Source organism: Argiope bruennichi, chromosome 1, assembly GCF_947563725.1.
Source record: "Argiope bruennichi chromosome 1, qqArgBrue1.1, whole genome shotgun sequence".
Taxonomy (NCBI): Eukaryota; Metazoa; Arthropoda; class Arachnida; order Araneae; family Araneidae; genus Argiope; species Argiope bruennichi.
In genome coordinates, this window is record NC_079151.1 from 131,766,729 (window position 1) to 131,792,871 (window position 26,143).

The 26,143-nt window shown below is 30.9% G+C and overlaps 1 protein-coding gene across 1 annotated transcript in view; it reads left to right on the top strand.

Moving 5' to 3' along the window:
• Positions 1-11,520, top strand: part of LOC129971417 (importin-11-like) — a 37,670-nt gene extending 26,150 nt beyond the window's left edge. The window contains exons 19-26 of the mRNA XM_056085174.1: positions 550-629; positions 925-1,005; positions 1,149-1,244; positions 3,338-3,451; positions 3,770-3,891; positions 7,458-7,559; positions 8,874-8,952; positions 11,061-11,520. Of these exons, the coding sequence (XP_055941149.1) occupies positions 550-629; positions 925-1,005; positions 1,149-1,244; positions 3,338-3,451; positions 3,770-3,891; positions 7,458-7,559; positions 8,874-8,952; positions 11,061-11,222 (836 nt within the window). The 3' untranslated portion in view covers positions 11,223-11,520. The remainder of the gene's footprint in view (positions 1-549; positions 630-924; positions 1,006-1,148; positions 1,245-3,337; positions 3,452-3,769; positions 3,892-7,457; positions 7,560-8,873; positions 8,953-11,060) is intronic.
• Positions 11,521-26,143: the final 14,623 nt, after the last annotated feature.

Genomic DNA, 26,143 nt, shown 5'->3' on the forward strand with positions numbered 1-26,143 from the left:
CTTTGAATTGAACTATTTTTCTTCTATACATTCACCAAATGATCCAATACATAACAATTTTGCTTTCCTTTAATTAGTATGATCATAATATTTATTCAAATAATGATTTAAATACCTGTTATTATTCTATATTTCTGATTAAGTTTTAGCTAGCAAATTTAGAATTAACTATGACCATTCTTATTTATAACTAAGTTTTATATATTGATTATTTAATCTAAAATATTCAAACAAAATCTTATCAAAATGTTTTTCTATCTTTAGGGAAATTTCTTAAAATGAATTTTTTGTTTTCTTTCTTTCTTCTGAAATGGAGCTTAAATTTTGTAAAATATTTAACTAATTTGAATATTGTTTTTAAACATCATTTATATAAATTGAATCTAGTGAGCAATTTGTAGCTGGTAGCTTATTTTTTTAAGCTGAATTTTATTCTAAAATTATTATATAGGCTTATTATTTTTATTGATTCTACTACATACTAGATACATTTATTTTATTATTTAAAGGCATTCCATTGATATTTCTACTGTTCTTGTTCCCTTTTAGAATATAAAGGAGAAAATTTACAAATTTGCTTACAAATCACTGAAGCATATGTTATTTTATGCCCTGGTGTATTCCTAAAGGTACTTTTTTTGTAATTTAAAAAATAATAATAGTAAGCTTTTCATAATTTTATCATATGTTTTCTTTTAAGTTATAGGAAATACATTGTAATTTTACTTCTAATTGTATTTGGAAATTTAAAAGACTAATTATTAATATTATTACTGTAAAAAAGTTGTAACATGAAGAAAAAGACAATTTATTTCTGTTCAGAGATAGTTTATAAGTATTTAATTTACTCTCAAGTTTTAAAAAATTTTATTAAAATAAATGGAGAAAAAATATTTCTGAAATTTCTTCTCTTTCTTTTATTAGAGATATGGTCAAACATTAGTGCAAACATTCCTTTCTGCTGTAACTGATATGAAGTCTGAAGCAATTGATATGGTGTTGAAGGTATTCATTTTGATTTTGCAAAGTTGTATCTATTCTTGTTTTTATTAAACTTTCTGTTTTATTTAAATTCAAGTTTTTATTTAGAGATTGTTGTTGATCTTTATTTTGGATACCTTGTGTATAATTATATATTCTGCTTTCAGGTTGTTGAAACAGCATTTATTGCATTTCCTGAAGATGGTCCTGTTCTATTTGAGCCAATGTTGCCTTTTGTTTTGTCATTAGCATTAGAAAACCATGTAAGTTATATATTAAAAATTTTGGAATTTCTCAAATTTCTATGATTTCACTTTTTAATTGTGTAGGTTTTACCTTAAAAATATCGTATTTAAAAGAAATTATATTTAAAAGATTAAATATCGTATTTAAAAGAAATCAAACTTGTAATTTAAGGAAAATTTATATTTCAAGTGTCCTGAAATTACATAAATAAATAATTAAAAAAATCAAACTGTGTAATTATACAATAATTCCAAAACTGAATGAACTACCGAAATGAAATGTGATATTTAGCCTTTTTATTAATCTGCTCTTATCTATATGAACTTAATAATCCAAAGCAGCAAATTGTTGGATGGGTGAAATTAAGCACATATAGAATTATCGGATTTTGGATCCAATCTGATACAGGATTTGTCTATATATTTTTCAATATATTAATGTAATTACTAGACAGTACAATAAAAATAAATGACTTTTTGTATATGGTCCCGCATCAGCATTTTAGATATGGATCAAATTTTGAAAATTGGTAGAATTGAAGACACCCAAAATCCATATTAAGTTTTGTCCTTTATATTGTGAAATTCAAAATTAGCCATATTGTGTTAGTATATGAGAAAGTTGAGAGGAGAACACTGCCTTTTATTTTTGAATGCTTCCATGTGTGTATATGGACGATTTATCTAATTTAAAGTTGTATAAGTACAAATAATTGTGACTTTAACTATGAATCATTTGAAAGTCAGTTTGAAATTATGATGCCACATTTTTGTCGTAAAGGTTTATTGATATGTTTGTATTTGAATTATCGTGAAAATATGAAAATTTACTGGAATTCTGATCCATAATGCTTCAGATAAAAATGTTTGATTGATTCTTATTTGATCGAGGAATTCTTACAACTGATAAATACACAATTTCAAATATAAATGTATTTCAAAACAGTTTAGGTACAAACTATACTAAAATAATATGTAAATTTGAAATTTTGAACAAAATTAATGTAAATTCCAATTTAAGAATTTCTTTTGTGCTTGGTTCCACATTAATATATATAGCAAATTTCTAAGTCTAAGAGTTAAAATTGTTTTCCTCTGTATCCTATGGTTGTAGACGAAAATAGTACTCTGAGCAACTTAATACATCTTTCCCAGCAAACATGCATATGACTTTTGCATAATTTAATTAATAATTTCAAATTCTAGATTGCTTATCTTTTTATTATTTATTGGTAAGTTTAAAATTTTGTGAGTTTTTAAAAATCCATTTTGTTTGTAAATTATTTTTGATTATCCTGATCTATTCTAATTTTATGTACAAATGTAAGAAAAATTCTTTTGTCCATTATATGGATGGATTAAAAATTGAATGATTAAAAATTATTATCACTGAGAAAATTGAAAATTATTTTTAATGATGAAAATTATTATTAATTATTTTCAAGTGATTCTCTTCTTTTTTATCTTAAAATGTAATTGTCAATTAATATGCATACTTTTTATTTTATATTTAAATTAAGGTTTAATAGATTATATTCATTTCCACTAAATATTTGAAATTTTCATTATAAATAAAAAAATTAATAATAAAAAACATTTTTTTGCAAATGTGAACTTTTATTATTTATAAACAGTGGCACAGTGACACAAGTTTTTAGATTTTTTTTTCCCCTAATCAAAATCTTTATCAAATTCAGCATGCTTTTTTAATACAATATGTGTAAAAAAATTTTAAATTGAAACTATACTAAAAAAATTGGCATTATATTAATGAAGAGCAAAAAAGGAAATGTTTTTTAATGTTTTATTTCTGTTTTTCTGTAATGTTAATCCTAGATTATATCCATTTTGATCCCCCCCCCTAACAAAATTGTTACTTTACTTTACTTAGTCGTTATTTTTCTTGAATGCAATAATGTATTGAACAGTTTGGGTAATTATTGATGTTGCTTTTAGCTTTAAATATTAAAACACTTAAGTGTGTCAGTAAATTAGTTATCTCCAATTTAAGGTTCTTTTAGAGTATAACCAAATTAGAAGTTAGATTTGAAATATGCATTTTTATTTGTTTTAAATTTGATGGATGTTTTTAAATGATTGTTTGTTTTTAGGTATTGCCTATATCGTTTTCTGTATATATGTCTTTGTTGTCTCGTGTAATACTGCATAATCAAACTTGTTTTGGAAACATTCTGCAGAAAAGGGCAAATGAATCTCATAAGGATGTAAGTAATTTTTTAAAACTTTAATAAATGGTTAATTTAATTTTAATTTCTCAGTTTTGTATGTTGTAATGCCTATTTCAATTATAGTAATATGATCTTATAATGTTACATAATAAATATATTAAATTTTTTAATTATTGTTCTTATATTTGATGTATATAGTAAATTTTTTTTCTGAATCTTATTATATTATTTAGTTTTTGTAACACTATAATCATATTAAGTATTTGGTAAGTGTATGTTTCTTGGAAACTGTGTTTGAGCGAGGAAAATTGTATAGCTTGTTTAATTAATTTATCTATATTTTCATTATTTTAGGTTGGAACTATTTTAGGAGAACTTCTAGATGTTTGGTTAGATAAAATGCCTGTAGTAAATCCAATACAAAGAAGAAAACTTATGGGTTTAGCCTTAACTTGCCTTTTGACATCTAACTCAGAGTAAGAATTTTGCTTATGAATTCTAAATTTTTACATATTTTGTGTTGCCAAAATGATTATGAAAATGACATGGTTCTTTTTTGCTGTTAGTGAAAAACATTTTTGTTTCCATGGGCCTCGAAAATCTCCTAAATATCCTTTTAGAGGCCTCTAAAAGGATCATAATTTTTTTCAAGACAATATATATATATATATATATATATATAATATATATATTCCCTTTGAGACCTTAATTCTCCTATCACTCAAACTTCTTTAACGACAATTTACCAAAGTGAAAACTGATTATATAAAGTGCAAAATCGAAAATTTTGAGATGAATTGTGACCTTTATAAAGTTTTTGGTGATCATAGAATTTACAGAAAATAATGAATCAAGTCAGGTAGTAAGAATGAAAGTACTCGAAATATTCTGAATATTCAGATTGCCTTGAAATCACGAAGGAACTAAGATCATCCATCTCTAGTGCCATAAATATTTGGCTTACTTTGAAGATTAAAGATATGTAAAGAAACAGTAATAAAAAAAAATGCCTTTTTGGTGACATAATGAATTAAAAAATAAGAAGAGATGCTTACAAAATGTAGTTGAAGAATTAGCAAAGAAAGCAGAATTAATAAATGATACAAATTGACATATCTGTCAGTTCCCAACAAAAGAGAGAAAAAAAAAACTAAGAAAGTTAAATATAATGCTTTAAGAATTAAATGAACATTAATTTTTTGCTCCTTAAACAAATGTTTTTTGTACCAGTGGCCCCCTCAGGGTGAACCCATACTCGCCTACTTTAGGTGAGTATGGGTGTCCCAACTCTGAGGTACCCAGGGATCTTTACTCCCTTTCAGTTCATTCTCCTCTACGCCTTCTGCTTTCTGCTGTGTTTTTCCCTTCCATCGACTTCAAGTGAGGGAGCTCGCCATGAGATGCTGTCGCCGCTCTTTTTGTTTCTTGCTTCTCATGGACAGCCAAAAGCACCACATGTTGGCCATGCGTGGCAACTAATGAGACGGGTGGTACATTATGGTCCCTGGTGTATCAATCAGCTGGTCTGCTCAAGGGGACCAAGCGAAAAGGTCACTTTCTGTGGCTCTGCGTTAAGGGGGGTAGACGTTGCTGGAAGTGGCTTTTAGCGCATAGGTTCTGGCTAACACCATAGTAAGTGCCGAGGCTGGGATGGCCAGAGCCGGTGGCTGCCTTCCCTTCTTGGGTTCCATGGAGGGCGGTGCCATCAGGGCCCAATTTTTTTTTCTTTTTTTGCATGGGGTTTTCAGACATTTTGCCATGTTTATCTATCACTGAAGGACTAGATTTCTAATCTTTCACACTCCAAAAACCTTTCATAAAGTTTAACATTTCATAGTTCAGAGATTGATTTCTTTATTTATTGGCAATGTCAAATCTACTAAAAAACTTCCATCCGAGGATCTTCTTATTGAGACCACATCAAAAACACAGATTGCTAATATGCAGAAATTAACAAAACTTGAAGACTTCCCGGTAGAGGTAACTCCTCACAGGACATTGAATTGTTCTCGAGGAATCATTTCTGATTTAGATCTTTTTGATTGTTCGGGGACTGAACTCATTCAGGAATTGCATCCCCAGAAAGTTTGTGCAGCTCATCACATAAAAATTAAATGTAACGGTTCATTCATTCCAACAAAACATGCCATTCTAACTTTCAGTAGCCCTGAACTTTCGAAATTTATACGTGCTGGCTATATACAATCCAAAGTTAAACCATATTTACCTAATCCTCTGCATTGCTTTAAATGTCAGGATTCGGACATTCACAGGGAACTAGTCGTGACAGCCGTCGATGTGCCAAATGTTTAGTTGATGATCATGAAACTTCAGTTTGCAGCTTGCAGACCTTCAAATGTTTAAACTGCTCTGGGCCTCATCCTGCTTATTTCTTTGACTGTCCTAAATGGAAAGCGGAAAAAGAAATTCAAAGCCTGAAAGTTAGAAGAAATATTTCATACGTAGAAGTGAAAAATTTGTTTTAGACAGAACACCCAAACCTGGCCTTTCTTATAGTGGTTCCATGAAATTAACATTAAAATGTACTGATTCTCAGACAGAGATTACAGACATTATTACTATGAATACTCGTTCCTGTAAACATTCGGCTCATGAATCAGTTAAGAGCAATAACTCGCAAAAAACTGAAACCAATCAAAATCAAGCTTCTACTTTGAAAAAAAAAAAAAAGAATTCTCCACCTGTTTCTCAATCCAAAGATTCTGAATTTTCTTTAGCTCAATTCCCTAAGAAGAAACATAAGAAAGCAAAGTCTCCAAGTTCCAAAACATCTGACACTGAGGTCCCGCCTAAACCTCCAGATCCTTCTGATATCCCAATTACTTCAGATTCTATTTTATCAATTTGTCCATCTACATCTGATATCTCTGATGTAGAAATGGATCAATATTTTCCTAATAAATCATCCCCAGGCAGCTATGTGTAGTTTAATCAAACATTCCTTTGTTTTTTCATGTCTGGTTTCATTTCTTGGAATTGTCGTGGGTATCGTTATAAAACCATCGAAATAAAATCGCTTTTAAATGAATACAAGCTTGCCTGTTTTGTCTTACAAGAGACATATTTAAAACCCTCAATAATTTCCAAAAATTGAGGATACAACTGTGTATGCAAAGTTTCAAATACAAATTCAAATGCTGGTGTTTCAGGAGGTGCCAGCATTTTCACTTTTAACCTCTACCCCAGCACACATCTTATTCTTTATACCAATTTACAGGCTGTTGCTATTCAAGTCCACATAAAGATACGTATAACAGTTTGCTACATATATCTACCTCCACGTGAGGTGATTTTACAAGAAGAATTAAATTCTCTAATAGATCAACTTCCTGCTCCTTTTATATTGCTTGGTGATTTTAACGGACATAGCATCCTATAGGGAAATGAAGACACTAACTCTAGTGGATAGCAAATTGAACAATTCATTTCTGATCATAATCTCTGCCTGTTAAATAGTGATGAAAAAAACATATTTTCACTAACCCACTTGTTTATTTCACTCATTAGACCTTGCTATATGTCCTCCAATATTGCTCCCTCTTTTAAATTTTTCCGTTGGAAGAGATCTTCTCAGTAGTCACCACTTTCCAATTTTGATTGTCCTTGCTGATATTGTTAGAAGGGCACAACGACCATCTGTCTAGTTATTCCTACGACCAGATTGGGACAGCTTTCAGCAATTGGCCACAATCACTGAGGCAATGGTTAATTGTTTGGATATCTCGGAGGCAGTTAAACAAATAACTGAAATCATATTATATGCCGCTGATACTGCAATTCCAAAAAGTTCTACCAGACCTCATAAGCTTTCAAAACCTTGGTGGAATAATGCCTGCTGTGAAGCACAGAAGTCGCAAAGTAAGCGATGGGACATTTTTAGAAGGCATCCAACAACAGAAAACCTCATTGCTTGTAAAAAATCATTCTACTGAAAGAAAGATTTATCTTCTTTTTGTGTATATGGAGACTTGGAATAAAATGATTCTTCATTAACTGTTCGACTAAATTTTTTATGTTCTAGTGTGGTCCATGAACGAGTATGTGGAATATTTTTGTCTGTTGTTGAAGTCTTGAATGATATCATACCGGTGACCAAAAGTGAGAATGGTGTATTATTGCCAGAGTGAGTACAATTATGTTTATATAATATTTCTTTTGAAATTATTATGTTTTAATTTAGAAGAGTATTAAAATGTGCAAATTTTATTTATACTGGCAGGAACAGTATAATTATATGCAATTAAGTAAGACTAAAAACAATTTAGTATTTATTAATGAAGAGAAAATTTCATACGAAGGTCCCTGTTAATTTTATTGAAATTTCACTGTCTACAAACAACAGTTGTAACACGGTAGTTAATTAAATTAAGGTTACAAAAATAGTGGACTGGTTAAGGGGAAAAATAATTTTTTGGGAGGACAGAGTATATTAAATCGATTAAATTTATTTGTTATTTAGATAACTAAGCCATCTTGTTCTTGTTTGATATCCACAATTTTGTTGTTCTCAAGAAGTTAAAATGATTAATCATTGTCATAGTTTTTATTTTTCTGAGAAGATATTGTAATTTTCAAAACTAACTTATTCAAGATCAACTTATTTTAAACTTTTTCAACTGACATATATTTATTGTGCTTAGTTTTATTTTCAGTTAAAATTATCTAAGTAAAAAAAATATTAAAATCTATAGAATAAAATCTCTGAATCACAAATTCAGTCCCACCCTCAATTTTATTGAATTATCACCAATGCAAAATAAAAAGATAAAAAATAAACAATTGCTTCGTATCATTTAAAAAAATGTTCTTATGGAGAAGAAAAAGTTAGGATTCCTCCTCCCTTTCAATTTACATCATAATTAATATTAAATTTAAGTGTTTAAATAATTCCATTTTATTACATTTGATGGGATATATTTCCAAACAAATGAATAAGGCACATGGAAATTATATATGCAATTATTTTTCTGGGGAAAAAATTCGTTTTCCTATGAATAATTTAGATTCATTTTTTATACTTTTTTTCCAAAATATAATGAGTGATAAATTTGAAAATTTCAAATTATGAGTCTTTTTTAGAAGATGAATTGAATACACAATGCACTATTTTTTCTTCATTGAAAATACAAAGTAATATGCTCTTACGATTGGCATTCACTTGGTGTTTTGTTTTATGTCTATTTTGAGGCTTGCCTTTATTGTTGTTATTATTATTATTTGAAAAAAATAATTTTGCTCACTTAATATAAAAGAAAATAATATAATATAGTTTGTTAATTTATCAGTTTAACTTTTTTTAAATTTTAGGCTAAATGATGATGTATGAAATGTGTTTGAACCTCATCAAAGAAATGTGCATTATATTTTCAATGTAGCATTTCATTTCTTTAAATTTGTAAGCTGTTAAAAATAAAGTTTATTTATTTATTTTTTTTAGTTTGCTCATGATGAATCCTGATGATTTTAGCCAACAAGATGAGGAAATAGAAACTGAACAAGACAGGAGGAAAAGAGAAGTAATTTCATTTTCCATCTTATTACATAAAATTTTTTTATGTACACATTATGTTTATTTCGCTTTGTGATTGGTAGATAGTGAGTCACCTAACCCAAGACATTTGAAGTTTGTTTTACCAGTGTTATTTGAAATATTTAATGAAAATTATTATTGCATCATAGTAAGTATTTATGTTGCACTTCACAGTGAAATGGTAGCAAAAAGAAAAAGTATAGCTTTGATTAACATCGTGTTAACAGCAAATGAGTTAAAAACAGTATTATTACTTAATTCTACTTTTGGACACAGCGTTTGTGGCAATACTAATGAATATTTTTCTGGTTTGTTTATCCTTTTCAAGTAACAGAAATTTTTCACCTCTCAGCTTGCAATTTTCTGAATATCTAAGAATATCTAATATGTGTTAACTTTGCATTATTTTTTAAATTATTAATGGGGCGTTCACTGATATTAAATGGGGGGAAAAAGGAGGGGGGAAGTGAAGAAAGGTTAAGCAAGAATATTGGAGATATAAGCAAAGATTGTTCTTTTTGTTGGGCTTTGAGTTTTCAGTTGGAAGCAGGTCAATCAGAAAGGGCATTCTTATCATGGAGAGATGAAGCTTCCAGCATTGAACGAATGGCCATTGAAGTTTAAAAACATGCTAACTGGAATTGATGAACATTGCTTACAGTATTGGATAACATCGAGGGTGTCAAGTAAAGTCTCCTGTTTATCAAATACTAAAAATTGTAACAATTTATATGTGTTAAAATACAATAACTAAAATTAATGATTAATTCATTTTTATTTAGATTTATTACCAAAACTTCTTATTTAGAAAGGTATGATTTGAGTTCAAAACTTTACTTTTCTTGGTTACCCAATTTCATCATGATTGTTCAAGATTTTGATTTCAGGCCTTACTATCATCAAAATTATTTTTATAGCATGTCATGTCATAAAATTTTATTTCATTTTCTTGGTTACCCAATTTCATCATGATTGTTCAAGATTTTGATTTCAGGCCTTACTATCATCAAAATTATTTTTATAGCATGTCATGTCATAAAATTTTATTTCATCCAAAAATGCAAGGCAAGTTGAAAACAGTTCGTTAGACTAAATTTTTAATTCAGTTTTATTTGTGAAATTGAAAGAATATTCATTAGGTAGTGAAAGCAAGTGAGGTGCCTAAACAAGGGTGTTTGGTCACTTTATGAAATGATTACTGAGGGTAATTTTTTAAAACTTGGATGGATTTTCAAAAATTAGTCTTAGTTTCCAGTATTCATTAATAGTTTTTATTTTAATTTAATCAGATCATTTTTATAGTTTTCAGTATAAAACCGAAGCTGTAATATTCAATTAAATAAACTTAAAATTGTTCATTGAATTTTAAAATTTGCATTTGTGAAGGGAGACTTAACATCTTATGTCAATATCTTTTTAAATTGGAGAAACACTAGAAAAGTTGTTTTTCTTCAGATATCTCTTGAATATTTTTTAAAGTTAAACTGCCCCATTTCTTTCTCTTAATCCATATTTTAGCAAACCTTTGTTCTGTTATATTTTATTAAAAACAAAATATATTTGATTTCTTTCTGACACAATACTTTGAGGAAAGATATAACTAAATACAGATGTTTATTTTTAAAAATATTGAAATATTCCAAGTAATAAATATTCATTGAAAGTATTTGAATTTATATCTTTATAAATTTCTGATCAGTACTTTAACCATACACAACTAAACATATTATGCAATAGCAAAAAGCTGTAATAATGTGGTTATTATTATGAAATATGGCAAACCTTTTTTTAAAATCTTGACTAATAAGCATTGTAGAGGTTAAATGTAATCAAAGATCAATCAAAAGTTAATCATTTTTATAATCTTTGATATGATTGATAATTATAAATACTTAATTTTTTGAAACTGATATATCTCACTATATAAAAATAAGATTTCATTTAGTATTAAAGCATTATATTTTAACCTTATTGCTTCCTTTCTGTTATATAAATCTTTTGAAAATCTATGCAATTAACCTCTCAATTGAAACTGTAAATATTTTTCTTGGTCTTTTCTTTTAAAATTTTGATTAAGAACATTTTTGTTTGTAGCTTTCCAGACAGGATCCTGTTCATACCGTAGTTTTGAGAGACTACCTTTATAATCAGGTTATGGCTCTGCAACAGTCTGTAGGAGCTACAAAATTCCAAGAACTTATGTCTACCGTCGATATTGAAACTATGCAGCAACTTGAAGGATATCTGAAAAACTGAACATAGCTACTACATCAGTTCATTTGTAATTTTGTCTGATATTGAGAAATGTAAATATGGAATGAAAGGGTATGAATTGATGAATGTGTAAGTAAAATAAATGACATTTGTATTCACTTGTTATTCATTTTCCTCTATTGTACTATGCAAGGAAGTGTTTGTTACTGAAATCTGTCGTATTGAACTTAGTAAAATATATTTTATGACTTCCCCTCCTGACAATTAATTGTTTATTTGAAATTTATTTCATTTGTCACAAAAATTCTTCTGTGTAAAATAAATTATTTTTTAAAAACAATTGTAGTATTGTTTATTTTTTGAAAAAAAAGTAAATACTAGTGACATTGAGTTTTTTTACTGATGGAATTAATTTTAAAAAAATGTTGAATTAAAAAAAGTTTTAAAATTTGGGGTAACTGATTAATATTCTGTCACTTTAAATTTAAATGATTTTTGTTCTTAGCTAACTGAGGTTCCATTGTAGATTAAATGATACATTGACATTATCAATAATTACGAATTTAATAGATATTTCTTTGCATAATAAAACAAATTATCTTGAATTTAGCTGTCTTGATGAAATTTTTACAGCATCATGTAACATGAATTTAAGTATATTTTTCTTTAAGTAGTAAGTACATCTCATCATAAGTGCATTTAGATGTAAGTAATAATGTGTATGTTTGATGTGCAGTATGATTGCAATTATTTGGTATATTAATACACCCAGAGAAAAGGGCACAAAGACCCGTCAGGATAGGCAATGTTTACTTTTGCCTCATATGTGAATAGAGAGCTTAAAGGCTATTTTCAACTTTGATGTGAGCTTCCTGCATAAATAAGTGTTGAAAATTGTGGTGGCGTGAGCCGGTTAAATGTAACAATCCTGTGTTTGATAGGTATGGAGAAATTAGTTTGAGAGTTTACTTTAATGGGGTGCATAGGTTAACAACTAAGTAGAATAGGATAACAACTGGTTAGAGTGTTTAATGTTTAACTGTTGGTAACATTTGGAAAGTAAAAGAAGGATAAGTTAGGTAAGGCCTAGATCTCGGCTTTCTGAGATGCCTGTTCGATTAGCAATTGGACCTTACAGCACTGAGCCAAGAATCGTGAACAAGAAAGTGACTAGCAGAGGATGATGAGTAAGGACACATGATCGTTTCAATATAATGTGTCTATGGAAAAGGGGAAGGGAGCCGACTTCTCTAAAGAGATTGTTATAGCACAGGAAATTGACTCCCACCATAGGATGGGGAATGAACATAAGTCAGTCACAAAAGTGCTCTGTTTATAAGACTTTGTTCTATTGCAATGGGGTGGCTGGCTGTAACCAAATGTTTGCAAGTTCGATAACTCGAAAATAGAACAAGTTAGAAGAAAGAAACTTATCATGTGGACATACAATAGAAATCATGAATTTGGATCAAATTTTTGATGAAATCCGTCCAAAAGAAGTCTAAAACCAGGCGAACATGATTTTTTTTAGAAATTAGATGTGTGATCAAATCATAGCTCCACAATATATTATCATTTAAAATTTAGCTACTGGTTATAAAATATTCTTAAAAACTGGATATAAAATTCGGTTAAAATTTAAAAAAAAATCCATTATAAACATAGAACTGCCTATTCATTTAATGCACCTAGGGACTGCAATACCGAATACCGATATTTTGAGCCATTTGTACAATTTTGTAATACTGGTATTCACAAGTTTAAATACCATTCTTTCGGTATTTACTAGAAATTTTTTTAATTGTCACCACTATATGCTAAGGAATCGCCAACATAGCAAAATAGTATACGTTTTTGTTTTTATGTCTCCCTAATGGGCGAAATTAATTAGACTGCAAATACAAAGTTGCATCGTACAATCAAGAGAAGTGATAAAATACTTATGATGCAGTATGTGAATCATTCAAGGAGATGGGTCAAAACTATCCTATTACAGCTCCGAGCAATGCTACACACGCACAGGATTCGTAGTCTGATATTTGTATCTGTGAAAACAAGGTTGTGAAGGTATATATACATAGGTTGTGGTTGTGTATATATATATATATACTCATAAATAATAACCCATGATAATGAATAAGAATAACTTTAAAGAACATAAAAAATTAGTTGATAATACTTAGGTTTGGTTTCCTTATATTTATGATGAAAAGAATCTGGTGGCATAATGTAAAATATGTTCTAGAGTTATTATAGTGAACGGAGGAAGTACAAGCGGACTCCATGCACATTTAAAAACGAAACACGATACAAATTTTTTAAAGAGGAAAGAATACAATTGCGATGAAGATACAAATTTAAACACAGTGACTAAGCCCGAGCCATCAAGGATTTTAGATTATTTTGAAAAAAAAAAAATGATAATTTGTATGAAAATATAAGTAAAATGACAGCATTAGATGGTTTGCCATTTCGAGTGTTTTGCACTTCCACTGAATTAAGAAAATCACTATCCGCCAGAGGTTTTAAAAATCTACCAACATTGATTAAGACTATAAGAAGAACTGTTATAAACTACAGTAACGGTGTTCGCAATTCTTTGAAAAAACACGAACTAATACAATTAAAAGTAAGTGGTGAAAAATTTAGTCTTACATTTGATGAATGGACAAGTGTATTAAATAGACGCTATTTAAATATAAATATTCATTCAGAAAAAAAAAAAAAAATTGGAATATAGGACTTACACATGTCTCGGGAAGTATGCCAGCCAAAAAATGTGTGGAAGTGCTTAAATCTAAATTAGCGTAACATGGATTATCCTTGAAAGAAGATATTGTATCCATAACAACTGATGAAATAACAGCTATGAAAAAAGTTAGAAAATTGTTTGATGCAAATCAGCAGCTGTGCTATGTTCATGGAATTCAATTGGAGTAATAGATGTATTATACCAAATAATAATAATAATAAATAAATAAATAAAGAACAAAAGAATCCAAATACCGTGGATATAGAAACTTCAGAATCCGACTTTGAAGAGAGGGTGAGTGATATTGACAATGTAATTGTTGAAGAAATATTGCTAATGAGGATGAAATATTAACCCATCAAGAATTGCTTCCTATAATTTATAAAGTTCGAAAAATTGTTAAGATATTTAAACGTTCCCTTACCAAAAATGCCATATTACAAAAATATATACTAACTGAAAATAAAACAGAATATATGTTAATATTAGATTCCAAAACATGTTGGAACAATTTACTCCTAATGATAGAAAGATTTTTGAAACTGAGAAATCCAATCCAAAAATAATCGACTTAAACCTGCAAATTAATTTTTCAGATAGTGAATTCGACTTAATATCCAGAACTGTATCAGCTCTACTTCCAATAAAACTGGCTGTTGAGGCATTGTGTCGGAGATATTCTAATATATTAACAGCTAAGGCAACAATAAATTTCATGTTGCAATCATGAAAGAACAGCACACATCACTATCTGAAGAATTATATATTACATTGAAAAATCGTACAGAAGATAGGCATACCGAAATAGAAAATGTCTTACGGTATTTACATAATTATGATGATTTTAAAAATGAAAATTAAAAAGAAGAACAGAAAATAACCAATTTAAATCTGATTAAGTTTATAGTAAATTTTCTTAAAATTTTTTTACTCACAAACCTATCCACATTCAGAAGAATTCGGTAGAGTTATCGAAAATTATGATGACACTAATTTCGATAGTGAAAAGGAATTGTCTCTTCAACATAAATTAGAATTTACAAACCTGGCATTTACACCCTTTGTGGGAACAATGAATGGTTCACCACTTAAAATCAAAAATTTTTTTTATATGTACATGCATTATGTAGAACGAATTTGTTCACATTATGACTCTGAGCGGTTAAAAAAAATTAGATTCAGATGGAAGGAAGACCACCTTATTTTTTTATTTGTCCTCTTTCATTTTTCATCGTTATTTAATGCTGTACTAACATTTATTGCGGAATTTATTGAATATTAGCCTTCTATTCCAAATCTTCCCTTGAAATTTTTTAGTAAAGGGGGAAAAAAAAGTGATTAGCAATGTATTCATTGCTTGAAAGAAAATTCATTTTCGTTCAATTGTTTTAGAACCATATATATTTTAATCTAATCGTACTTAAATTATAGGAAAGAATTAATAGATTTCAGTAAAAGAGATCATAGAAAAAGTGTGATCATGTAAAAAAAAAGATTTTTATGTAGATAATGTAGCCATATTTTATTAATTTTTCCTAATTATGCCCCTTCCCCATTTCTTTTTTAGTTATGTATCCCCTTTTTTTTCGAGGAAGAAATTTTGCTCTTTCTAGGAAAGATTATTTTCACAGAGCTGGGGGCACCAAATTTTTCTGTTTCTTTATGCATTAAGCACGCGATTTGTTAGTCTCATTTCTGTTAGAAAACTAATTATACTAAAACGCTCATCCAAGGAACTAAGTTTTTCGTTTGTATGTCATAATGGGATGAAGAAATGTTAGATTAGCAATAATAATTTATAATTTTACATAATTTACTCGCAAGGAAATGCATAAGTAATCGTGTCATTAATTCGCCACTATTTAATGATAAAACAGCGGAAGTAGTCTCTCCAAATCTTTCTTACATACACTCTAATAAATTTGTCAAGCCAGAGGATGCCTTACATGGCATTGGGATACAATAGTTACGAAATATTTTTTTCGGGTGAATTTGGCATTTTTACTTATTCTACTTGTCAACTTTGGCGATTTGACATGCATTAATAGAATTCAAAAATCGAATCTCTGCTTTAGACACGTTTTTCTCAACCAATTAAAACAAACATTTGCATCCCATACCAAATCTGATATATTTGGGCCGTTGCGTTTTCAGAATGATCGCGTTCACATGCTTCTGAAAGAACAGATCGACAGACAATCAACCACTTGTTGGATTTCGATCATAATTTGATAGATGTTATAGTTAAATCTGTGTGTCGAATTTTATTTATCTTTCTATCTTCGCTTGATAGTTATTGTTTTAATTTGTACTAAAACAGCCGGACAGTCAGACTTCCTCTGAATAGATTTAGCTCAAAATTTGATAAAAATCTCGAAATTTGGTGTAAAAACTGTATGCTGAATTTCCACCATCTGATTCCAAGTGTTTTTGAGTTATCTTTGTCACAGACAGACAGAAGGACGTTTTCCAAAATTGTGTTTTTCGAACTCGGAGAGGTCTAAAATGTGGAGATTTGTCAAAATCCCGAGTTCGAATTTTTGTGTCGATTACCGTACTTTCTCTATACTACGAATACGAGAAAGCATAAAAGGTCTTTTTGTTTGTTTTCTTCCAAAAATTTGCATTTCACGAGGAAGTGCTCATTCCTTCCATTTCCCTTGAATGGAGATCATTTTAAATATTTCAATCAAGTAACCGTTTGTGAGAAAGAGTAAATTTATTGCCCATCAATGGAAATATAACTGTTAATATTAATATTCCCTTTTAACAGCATTTTTTAGAATTATACACTGCGCATTTATTGTAGAAATGATCATTCCTATCTTCTTGTTCGGTAAATATCATAATCTAAATCTGTTAATAAACATTTAGCAGGCGATTCCTTTTCAGACATTTTATAACTGCTACCATTTTTATTTTGTTGAAATATTATTAAAAAGTAAAAGCAAACGATTTTTTCTTTGATAAACATATTTTGTTAATATTATTTCGTTTATTTTTTGTATAATAGCTGATGATCCATTGTAAACCTTCTGGAATCTGGCAATGCTTGTAAGATACGCTGTTATGTTGAAAGAATTAACAAGCCGATGGAATTTTAAATTGCTTGGAGTATTATTTTAGTTTTAAGAATTTAAGATGCTCTGCAAGCTATAGTTTGAAGTTTAAGAAAACGGGTAGTTTTCTAGAAAGCATGCAAAACTTCTGTTCACTGTCAAGAATCGTTTGGTTTTTACTTTCTCGTGTACGAAGTATAGTGAAAGTATTTTAATCATCAAAAAAATTCTAACTCAAGCTTTTGATGAATCTTAACATTTAAGAGCTTCATGAAAGGAATATATTTTTGAAATTATGTTTCTCTGTCTGCAAATAGGAGGACACTGTAATAACTTGATCCTATCCGATCAAATAAAGGGTGGCGTTTATATACAATTTTCTTTATTTACAACCTTATTTACATAAAAACAACTCTTTCTCATCTAGGTTAAATGAATGATGCTATTTACAACACGAAAATTAAACAAGAATAATTCCTCGAACAATTTCAGAGAAAACACCTTCACAGGAACAGCTAACATGCGGTTGGCGTCTCAGGCTACTACAGGGGTAGCTCTTGGGTTCCACCGAATTTCCTTCGGGTGGAATTTTTCTCAGAAGTCCACTTCACAGCAAGCTCCTCTCTTTCTCTTCCGAAAAATCTCACCTTTTATTTTTCTTTCAGACTCCACCTCTCATGTCCACATTGGTACGCTTGGGCTCCCTGATACCCATTTACCATTCAAAACAAACCTGAATGATCTCTGGTCGACCGTGGGAAATGTCCATTGATGATCCACCCTCCACAATGGGAAAAATGAAGGACATCTGAAGACATCTGGAGTGTTTGACACTCTCGCCTTTCGAAGACACGATTTATTTCTCTGGGAAACGCATGTGTGGTTCTTTATCTGGACTCGCACTCATTGACCAGATGACTGTACTTAAAAGGAGGGTCGCCCATTTGGCAATCTGGATGCACTTAACACTGTGGGAGTTGATGATACAACTGGCCGGGAATGCTAATTATCGAGTGTGGGAAAAAGGAATGTCACAGTGGTCACCAGGGTTTCAGGCCGATTGAGCCGAGTCTTTACAACACAAAAGCACTTTGAGCTAAATGGTGAAATTCGGTATATAGTCTTTGTAGATTGCTATTTTGAATTTGAATATTATTATTAAATAACGAATAACGGTAGATTAAGAATCTGTAGATTAATATTAAATTTTGAAAGAAATAAAATCAGAGCAAATCAGCAAGTGAACATGATATCAATGAAGCGAGAAGAATTAAATGAATAAAATTTGATGCACAAATTTAGCATCTGAAGTGCAAATTATAAAATTTTAATGCGCATGCATATAAGTCAACCTTCTAACTCTCCGACCCGCCCTAAGGCACACGGATTTAAACCATAGCACTGAATGACCGGACCGCCGCAACAGCAATTGGCGGGAACTGTGGTTGAGTCCTAAGGGCCGTCACCGGCCACGGTACAACCCTCCCCGAAGGAAGTACGTCCCGTCATCGATGGGGGGAGCCAGATCCCCCACCTATTAGTGTACCCTCCAGGGTGGCGAGATCCAACCACCATGCCGGAAGCATCTCATCCTCATATCGAGGTGCTCCCCTGCGCATGCATATAAAATCAGTAACTCATCAATGCAATAATTCAAGCGAATTAATTTCGGTACGTGATCATGTACAACATTTGTAATTTTCTTTCAAATCGCAATCCAAATTTTGGTTTCAATCGGAAGGTAAAAATGTTTTCAAAATATATATTTGCGCGATAAATCCAAGTCAAAGACTTAAATTTATCGATTTTTGTTTACCCATTCTCGGCCTTATTTAAAGTTTTGCGTGGGAGGGACAGGGAGAAGATCTTCATTGGAGAGTATGTGAGAAAGTTTCGAAGATACCATTATCGCTAGTTGGAATCCTACGCCAGATGCTATGTTTTATAAGTAATCATGTAGTCAGCAGTTATTAGCTTCTTATAGCGTATCTCAATTTCAATTTTCCTTACAGGATTCTTACTTAAATTCTCATTAGGATTCATTATTATAGCTGTAAAAGAAAAAAAATCGACAACGAATGAACATGTCTTAAGATATATTTTTACATCCATGAGATACATGGAGACCATGAACGATGGAAATACAACATGCTCCAAAATATACAGTACTGAAACTCGCACATCTCGGACACGTGTTGTTGTTGTTTCTTATGGCACTTGCCATGGACAAGCCCATTGTTATGAAAACAGCGATTTTAGATTTTAAACCGGTGGGGGAACGTCTCTTGTTTTTATAGTAGCGCCATTTAGGGCCAAGAGAACGACTTAGCTACACCCACGTCACAACCCTTTTTACGAGGTGGACTTCATTCAAGCATTCCATTCACTCATCCGCAGATCGTAATTTAGACCTGAATCAGAGAACGATCGCCCTCGTTCCAGTACCCCCTAGTGGTATTACTCTCGACATGGAGGACTTTGTGACCACGACAGGTTTATACGCGCGTCAGCCACCAAGCACGCGGGGAATCTTCGGCTGGCAGGGTTCGAACTCTCAACTTAAGGGACGCGAATCCAACGCTCTACCAACCAGACTACCCCGGCTATTTTTTGAATACGTAGTTGCATTTGTCGACGAGGCGTAGCTCCAGCTACACGTGTTCGCACTAGTGAAAAGTAAGTTGTCTTGTGTAGTTGTTGGAAATGGATCTCTCGAAGGAGAAAAAAGCCTTTATAGTTGAGCATTATTTCCGCTCATACGGAAGCTGTCGTGAATGTGGACTGAGTTTGAAAAAGGTGGCATAACAATTCCAAGAGATGTTTAATAAGATTATTATTATAGCTGTAAATAATAGCAGTCTTATTAAACACCAAGTAACATAGTAACCAAGTAACACAGTTATGTTGTTTTTAGTTACGAAATTTCGCCGTCCTGGTAGTACACTGTGTCAACGGAAGGAGAAGTCTGGTCGACCAGTAACTGTTTCGACAAATGAAAATGGAGAATGTTATAAGAGAGTGTGTTCAACTGTGAAGATCACCAAGAACTATGCCGGCATTACGTGAGAAAATCATCTCTTTTTGCGGAATAGGCAGCAACTTTTGCTTCAGGATATGTTTGAGAATCTGTGTGAACGATATGAACACTGTCTACATCGAAGCGGTGCACACTTTAAACACTTACATTACGCATACCATGCTAAATCAACATGCTTATAGTGTGTATGTATGTATGTTAATTTCTTTTGAGGAAAAATAAACTCACAGATGGCAATGATGTAATTTTGTTCATCTTTTCATTTCAGTACTGTATATTTTGGCGCATACTGTACTTGCGACTCACAAATGATTAATGTTATTTTTTGTAGAAGCATAAGGCTATTTGAGAATGAGTCTCACTATTTTAACAAAGAAACGACTTTCGCTCTTATTAAAAATTATAAACATTTAATGGCTGAAGCTTTCCGAATTTTTCTCCAAGATTACACCGTGCTTCGATCACAAGAACAATATCTGAGTCAGTTACTCTTATTCAACTTCCAAACCACAAGAGCAAGAAGTTTTGAATGGAATGGGTCTTGAACCTGAGACTGTCAGACTTAAAATTTACATAGTTCTGATTTTTTTTTTTTTTTTTTTTTGGTCAATAGGGCAAAATTCTCGTGAAAAAAATGAAAGCCTCTTTAAAAATCTCTTGCTGAATATTTGATTGACTAATCGATTGGATTTTTTTCTCCAACGAATCAAACTTTTTTAAAGTAGAAAAATCATACTAAGTTATCGAAATCGAAAGCTAACAGAAGAAACGTTAGGACATTTTTACAACATTCCAGATAATTGGTTAAATTATAATTCTGAAGGGAAAAGAACACATTCTTAAAAAGGGAAAAGAACACATTTCATATAGATACATCTATTTCCTCAGAACGATGATTATATTTATGTAGCAAGCATACCATTTTTACGATGCAGAAAGTGTACCATTCTTACAATATAGTAAACATTTTACTACTGACTTACGAATTATCGCACATCTCATTATTATTACCTTTTTTAGAACTAAATTGAATGGAGAAAACTGCGCTTTGTATGTGAATTGATAAAGCAACAATTTAAATTCAAATTAAAAAAAATTATTTTGTGTTTAATTACAAGGATAATTATTGATACTAATTATTACATGAATCTGAAAAGACATCATATACAGTGTTTGGCATAAATATATTTTTAGGATAATTACTGAAAAAATGAAGCAGCAGAATCAATTCATACTCATAATACGTATCTAATTCGTAGTAATGGATAATTTCAGAATCGGAATCTACTGCAAGCTTTTCAATTAGTAATACTTGTTATTTTTGAGTGCGCTAAGTTATTCGTTCAAATGCTAATTTATGAATTAAAATTGTTGTTGTTATTTGAACGAAAATCCTATTTTCATTTTAATCGGTGTCTAAAACTTAATGTACTGGTAATCCAGATAATCTGCAGATTAACTAAATATTGTGAGAAATCAAGTAATTTCCCCTCTATCAACGAATAGGCAAATTACTTAAAGAATTCGAAAATGTGCAGAAACGAAGGTTTTTATTTTGAGGCAGTTTTTAGTTTCATGTTCTGGAAGGGGGAGGGGATAAACTCTTTCTTTTGGAGTAAGAAAAGTATAGCACCAATCATTCCTTTTCATGTTACTCACAAAATGGAATGTTCCTTTCCATTACTTGGTTACAAAATATTTACCTCTATTTTGTTCCCTTTAAAAGTTGTACCAACTTCAGCAAACATTTACACACTCCTGACTAATTTAGACTGCAAAATATAAATACGCAGTGAAACTAGTCCACAAACCAAATGATATGTGGTTTTATTTTGTATTGCATCCAGATGAGGCAGGCATTATTGGAGGTGGGGGGAGGGAATGTAATTTCAAAACATCTTCTGTATTTTAACTGACATTATCTTTAAATACAATATTATGATAATTTATTTGTTTCTTTTATTTAAACGTGAAATATTTCTTTCTTTCTTTTTTTTTTGGAAGTATATAGAATATAATTTTGTGACAAGAAGAAGATAACTCAAATAATCACACTTGCACAACGTCATCAGATATATTTTTGAGTGAAAATACTTTATATATATAATTTGAATTTTCAAATACTTTTTTTTTTAATAAAATCGTAGCTACCTCATTGAAGTTAATACTTCGTTCGCTGAATGTAAACATATATACTAAAAGTAAAGAATACAGAATATACGAAATATTAATTCCCTCTTGTTATTGAGTTATGTTTTATAATAAATAGTATAATAATAGTACAATATTTTAATTATATTTTTTCTCAGTCTAATTGTAAAGCACATCAACTGAAACCGAATTATTCATCTAAATGCTCGGACAATTCTTCTGCAGTGACGGGGCTTCCAGTTCAACTGGAACTGGAATATCGAACATATTTCTTCATCATCATTTGTCCCGCCATCATTAGATTAAGGACGACTCTCCCTCATATTTCATCCTCGTGTGCAGAACGACCCCCCTAGACAAGGCGGATCAACGGTTGCGCTTGGCGTGGTGCAAAATTAAGAGTGACTTCCGAAAATTGGGCCTGGCTCTTATCAACAGCAACAGCAGGCAGCAGAAGTCGTTAAAACCCGGCGTTTATGCGCCCGCACTTGATGAACATCAGATGGGGAAGTTATTAGGATTATTAGCACTTGTAAGGCTGTTGAAATTGTCCTAAAAACTTCTATGGAATGAGTGCTTTGCTCGGTAAATAGTGAACTGATGGGTTTGTAATCGACGGCAAGGGTTATATGTAATTTTTAAAAATTTTTTGTCAAGTATGGAGATTTTTTACAAGTGTTTGATGAATATACACACACCGAAATCATTATTTATAAAATAAATATATATTACGCTCTGTGATTCAAATATACGTAGTATTCACTAGCTGGTATACACTCGCGGCCGAAGATTTGGTTTTAGTTATATTAACGTCCCGTTTGAAGCGACACTAGGGCTATTTTGGGACGGACCTCGTAATTTTGAACCGCGGACAGATGACGAGGACGATACCTGAGCTGGCACCCTCCTCTCCACACCACACCACACCAACTGGAGGACGTTTGATCGGGACGGATTTAACGCGCAACAGACCCCCTTACACGACGGTTTTTCGGTGGAATCGGGTCTCGAACCTGAAACCCTCCGGTTCCGAAGCCGAGACCTTACCACCAGGCCACTGCGGCCCGTCGCTGCCGAAGAAGAAATAATTTTGGAAATGTATGAAATTTAAAATAGCTACATTGTTTAAATAGGAATGATAGAAAGAATGATATTTATTTTCTTATCGACAATGAATCCATTCATTGAAATTTTATGATATATAAAGGAGAAGTACGAATATTTTTTTTTATTTATTATTCCAGTGCTTTAGGATAGAAAATATTTTTTTGTTTTTCTTTCTTCAACAAAAACAAAAAAAATTTCATGGCTGTCTGATTCATGATCATCCAGCATACAACTGGCCACGTGAAGAACATGGATTTTCGAGGTTCAATCCGAACTCTTGGAGCTATTGACCTTGCATCTTGTTGAAGGTCATCACAAATACAAGTCGAATAAAGAATTGCTGTCGTTTGAAAACAGAAGACATGACGATCGGAATAATGGGAATGCGTGGAATGAACACATCTTCTCTATTTCACTTTCTGTTAAGAATAATTGCCTCGATTCCTACCGCATGTTGGTCTTTTTATTCAGATACGCATAATCAGGTAGCACATAACCGTTGTCTTTCGATACGTGCCGCATGTTGATCTCGAGATTCTGAAGTACGCTAATTTACAATTCGTAAACGATCTGCTTCATTGCTCGCTTGTCGTTCCTCGTTTGTTTGAGAAGCTGGAATTGGCTTATTTTTAAGTGCGGCGCTGGTAAATCTATGAAGTGGCGAATGTCTGGGGAATACATTTGTCAGTCAATCAACGCGATATACGCTTGCATAATCGAAATATCGTTTGCCGATTCTCTAAATAAATAGAAAATTATTGTTTGCACTGGAAAATTTCCATTATATATAACTTAACTTGATCGACATTGATAATAATAATTCTATTTTGTATGTGTGAGATAAATTCTGAATAATATGTATCGGTGTGCCTCCGACAAAATATTGTACAAGCTGAGTGACATCCTGTGTAGATGACTATTCATTAATGAGAAGAAGAAGATTAAAAAAAAAAAAAAAATGGAACGCTTGCACTAAATATTTTTCATTTCACTCACATTGATTGGCATCAATGATAATAATTTTATTATGTTTGATAAATGTGCGATTAACTCCGAATGGCATGTGCCGTTTTTAACTCTTTGTTCTTTGTCAATTTTAAAACATAACTTTCAAGCAATAAGTTGACCAAGTTTCATCGCAATCGGTTGAACGGTACGGCAGAACAAAAATTCATTTTTATATATTAGATTAGAGTATCTGTCTACTCCGGAGGCAAATTTTTGAAAAATCCCTCTAATGAGTTTTATCAGTTCATTTTCTGGATCAATGTGATTGCAAATAATGAAAAATATTGATCAAAAAATCCTGTGCCAATTGAGATTCTGTAAAATGTGTCAGTTTAGATTTTAAAAAAAGTGGAAATTGCAACAAAAAGCAAAACATTCTACAAAAAATTCTATGGCACATATTCTAATTATTTTTGCACACAACATACTTACAGCTATGGTGAAGGGAATGAACTAGAATCTAAGAAATATGTGCGTTTTCAACAAAATTATAGCTAATCGAGTATTTCTGTATGGAAAATTTCACAAAATTCGTTGTTGAAAATGACATTAGGCATCTCTAAAAGAAAAGCTGCTCAGTTCAAAGTTATATCCCTAGTTCTTTGCCTTTGGCACACTAAAAGTAACATATATGCAAAATCTCAAGGTAATGTGTTAATAAGTTTTTAAGATATCATATTTTGCGTATGAAATTTTTTACAAAATCCAAGTTTTTCAAAAAATTTATTTAAAGTTTTCATTTGTTTTAGTACTAAAAATGCTTTTGAACATAATTTTTGTTTCTGAACATAAACAATGTTCAAAAACAAATATAATTGCCAATCCTTTCGGCATAGAAACTGCTCAAAACGTATTGTAATACGCGTAGTTTGCTGATAGAACATATTATAAAATAAATTGCAATTCAGGGAGGCATATATTTGATAAAATGTTGGAAAACATTAAAATATTTCTTGTTTCTTTTTCAGCTGCAATGATATATAAAACATCCCATATCTCGATTTCTATTTATCATAGAATTAAAACAAACACAGATTTGGGAACAAAAATAAATGGGTTTTAAAATAAAACAATGAAAAAAATTGTGAATTTTTACCAAAAACTGCCTTTTAAACGTACACCTTCAATGAAAATTTATCTTTGATAAAGATTACATAATGCACAACATTTTTTTAAAAATCAATTCACGTGCGTTCTAGTCAGATAATACATTTTTAATGCCATCTAATAAATATTCATAGCATCATAACCAATGCGCATGTCATCTAATGCATCAGTTTATTTTATGCAGATCACATGAATAAGAATGAGATCATCACATCATAGAAATAGAATAATCTTATTGACGTCACTGTCATAAGATATGAGTAACTGCGCATGTCATTCAAAATCTAATTTCACGTTGTTTTTCGCTGTGCTCAGATATCGTCCTTTCACTCCCTTGAGATATACAATGGATTTCAAAATTGATTCGATTCATTAGATGTGTGATATTTGATCATACATTTTGTTAATTATGACTGGCTAGTGTTTTTTAAAATTGCTTTGTGTCATTGGATTTATTCAGAAAAAAATGTAATGCAAATTAGATATACTTGAGTTAACATAGGTTTCAAAAACTGCATATTAGCTAAAATTTAATTTTTTCTTCTTACTGACTGTTGCCGAATGGTTGTAAGGTTGTAATGGCTCAAGTCAACAAATTTATAACCTATAACAGATCAGAGTAGTGAAGAGCAAAATTTAAAAAAATTATTAAATTTAAAATGTAAAACAAATGTTAAGTTTTCAAATAACAAATGGCGTCCCAAGAAAATAAGTATATAAAAAACAAACCTTTAGTTTAAAG